Below are 3,024 nucleotides of genomic sequence, written 5' to 3' on the forward strand. Positions count from 1 at the left end.
CAGTCATCCTGAAAGCACCAAAAATGTTCCAAGATAGTTGTCACAGATCATAGAATAAGCTTTTTTTATCTCTCTATATATATGAAAAACGGAAATATAGTTTTGGGTGTGGTTGTCTGTCTGTGTCTGAAGACAAAAGTTAAGGTCGATTTTGGGCCCCCTGGTATGTGACTTTGGTACTGCAGTAGATATTCTGTTTTTTAATATCTTTTAACCTGGACATGCTATGATCTTGACTTCTTTTTAGCTCTGTCTTCCTTCTTGTATCTCCACACACACAGGGAAGACTTATCTTCGATGAAATACATCACGTTGTGTGTGAAGGAGAGCCTGAGGCTGTACCCTGCCGTTCCGGAGATATTACGAGACGTGGAGACCCCTCTTACCTTCAGCGATGGGAGGACCGTACCCAAAGGTAAGGGCGCGGTCACATAGGCCGTACGATGGTCGTACGGTTTTGGTGCAATAGGATTCTCAAACAGGCTGTGACAAAACCAACCACTGAGAGGGATCCAAAACGGTCTTTTGAAGTTGAACATATTGAACTTTACAAGACACGTACATGGCTGTTCTCCAAAATGCCCGGTGACTGAGGTACGTCGATTGCACGACCCATGTGACCGCGCCCTAATAATGATAGGAAGTGCGACAATACGACAGACTTTGAGAGATTTACGTTTGTTGCCTCCACAGAAAACAAATCAAAAAGACAAGTTAACAAAGCCGAAGGTGCCATAGATAACAGCCATATGTTAAAATGTTCATTACCTGTTATCTCTGTCTCTTGCATTTCAGGATCACAAGTGTATATCAGTATGCGTTTTCTTCACCGTAACCCACGCATCTGGGAGAAACCCGAGGTATTTATAACTTATGATATTTATCTATATGTGGTTGCAAATTTTTGCTCTTTAAAAGCCAATCTATGCCAATAGCATAACGTTACGTTAGAATGCATCAGATATGTATGCATATATTCTAAAAGGTATGTTTCCTGTCTTTATTTCTCTTCAGGAGTACGATCCTCTGCGTTTTTCATCGGAGAACTCCAAGGGCAGACACCCGTACGCCTTTCTTCCCTTCTCAGCAGGCCCAAGGTTTGTACTACCATTTCACACACACACACACACACACACACACACACACACACACACACACACACACACACACACACACAGACACACACACACACACACACACATCAACACACTCAAGCACACGTGCGTGCATACAATCACACAGACATATATATACGTACACCAACACTCACACTAACGCACTAACACATGTCTCTTTCTGTACAACATGAAACTACTACACTATATATGAATGAATATAGCCAACTTGAAGGGTTATGTATTAACTAAGCTCGAGTTGTGAACAAATCACAAAATATAAAATTTGTAACAAAATATGATGTGATTCTAGGAACTGTATCGGACAGCACTTCGCCATGAACGAGTTGAAGACAGCTGTTGCGCTCATCCTACAGCGGTTCATTCTGACTCCTGACGATACCCTGCCGGAACCCTTCCCTGTAGAAAGGATGGTCCTCCGAGCCGATAGTCCGGGTCTCTACATCAAGATCACACCTTTTGAGGTGGAATAAGTGCCTAGTGGTCTGAAGTTGTTGTGGTCTGTAATTACTGACTGTCTGTACGATCGTATACACAACGGATTCAATCACAAGCAAGAGTTCGGAGATCCCATGAAATATTTTGAGCTTTTGGAATTTTTTGTTTTATCTCGACTCATGATTAAGCAAATAACTATAGCTAGCATAGTACTCTTTTTTGGTACTCTTAAGTGTGAAAGTCCCTTTCGTTGGCAGAAATCAATGCTTATACTTTGTCATAAATCATGCAAATTTCTTCCAAATTTACATAACTTCTGCATATTATGATTACATTCCACGCATCACAAAATCATTTACTGTTAAGGAATTATAGCACTTTAGCACTGATTATATAAAAAAAGCGATTATTTACATAATTGATACCTTTAATGTTCCAACTGACGTAAATTAGATATTTTAAAGCCCTAGTATGGAATTATAGAATTTCCTCGTTAATCATGCAAGTCCTAATCTGAATAATTTGAATCCCAATGTATACAACCGTCTAAGTAACCTACATTCTGAATATCATGGAAATACGTCGTTCACTTCTCCTTAAAAGGTTGAATACACAGATTCATTTTAAGCCTTGCCTTCGTATTTTAATGTCGCTGACTAGTACTAACAATTTCGTGCATCCCAAAGTACTAGAATTCGACGGAGAAACAAATAAATACAACTCCTTCCAAATGATCATAGTAAGCTCTAATATTTGATACTCTCATGTGCAATGCCACGTTTATGATAGTGAGTTTATGTTCGCTGAACAAAAATCCAATTCATGGTATCATTTATTATCATATAGCCAGGCGCCGCGGACCAATCAGAAGGCCCCGTTCCACGTTGGTTATGACGCCGTAACACTTCGATTCCGGCCAGGCAGGTGCAAATTAACACCAGTGGTGTTAATTCATTTTGAATTAACACCAGTGGTGTTAATTCATTTTGAATTAACACCGGTGCTGTTGTTAATTCATTTTGAATTAACACCGGTGCTGGTGTTAATTCATTTTGACCAATCAAAAGGAACGAAAGAAAGGTATATGCAGGCATTGGCCAATAAAAAGGAGCAAAACATATGCCGGAGCAGACTGCAAGGGGGAATGGCTCCTTCTGTTAACATTGATAATGAGTTTTGTTTTTCTAAAAAGCCTGCAATGTTTCGAATATTTTCTGTGGAAATTTTGGTTTCAAAATGCAATCTGTAATCTCCTTACATATGTATGTACCAAATGTGAACTTTCAGAAATTCGACAAAGGAATTCACACGTATAGTACCAAGGGATCTATGCGTCATACAGGAATTTGCAAGTTTGGGTAGGCTATATGATAATAACGTTAATGCCCCGCCTTATCGTCGGTGTATATGGTGAGATAAGCCCTGGACAGGTGCGATAAGCACCTCATAA

At 39.7% G+C, this 3,024-nt stretch overlaps 1 protein-coding gene across 1 annotated transcript in view; it reads left to right on the forward strand.

The window, feature by feature from the left end:
• The window catches only part of LOC118418269 (cytochrome P450 4B1-like), a 10,736-nt gene extending 8,273 nt beyond the window's left edge, over positions 1-2,463 (forward strand). The window contains exons 9-12 of the mRNA XM_035824118.1: positions 282-415; positions 796-860; positions 1,015-1,097; positions 1,429-2,463. Coding sequence (XP_035680011.1) covers positions 282-415; positions 796-860; positions 1,015-1,097; positions 1,429-1,609 — 463 coding nt within the window. The 3' untranslated portion in view covers positions 1,610-2,463. The remainder of the gene's footprint in view (positions 1-281; positions 416-795; positions 861-1,014; positions 1,098-1,428) is intronic.
• Positions 2,464-3,024: the final 561 nt, after the last annotated feature.

Source organism: Branchiostoma floridae, chromosome 1 (genome assembly GCF_000003815.2).
Source record: "Branchiostoma floridae strain S238N-H82 chromosome 1, Bfl_VNyyK, whole genome shotgun sequence".
NCBI classification, from domain to species: domain Eukaryota; kingdom Metazoa; phylum Chordata; class Leptocardii; order Amphioxiformes; family Branchiostomatidae; genus Branchiostoma; species Branchiostoma floridae.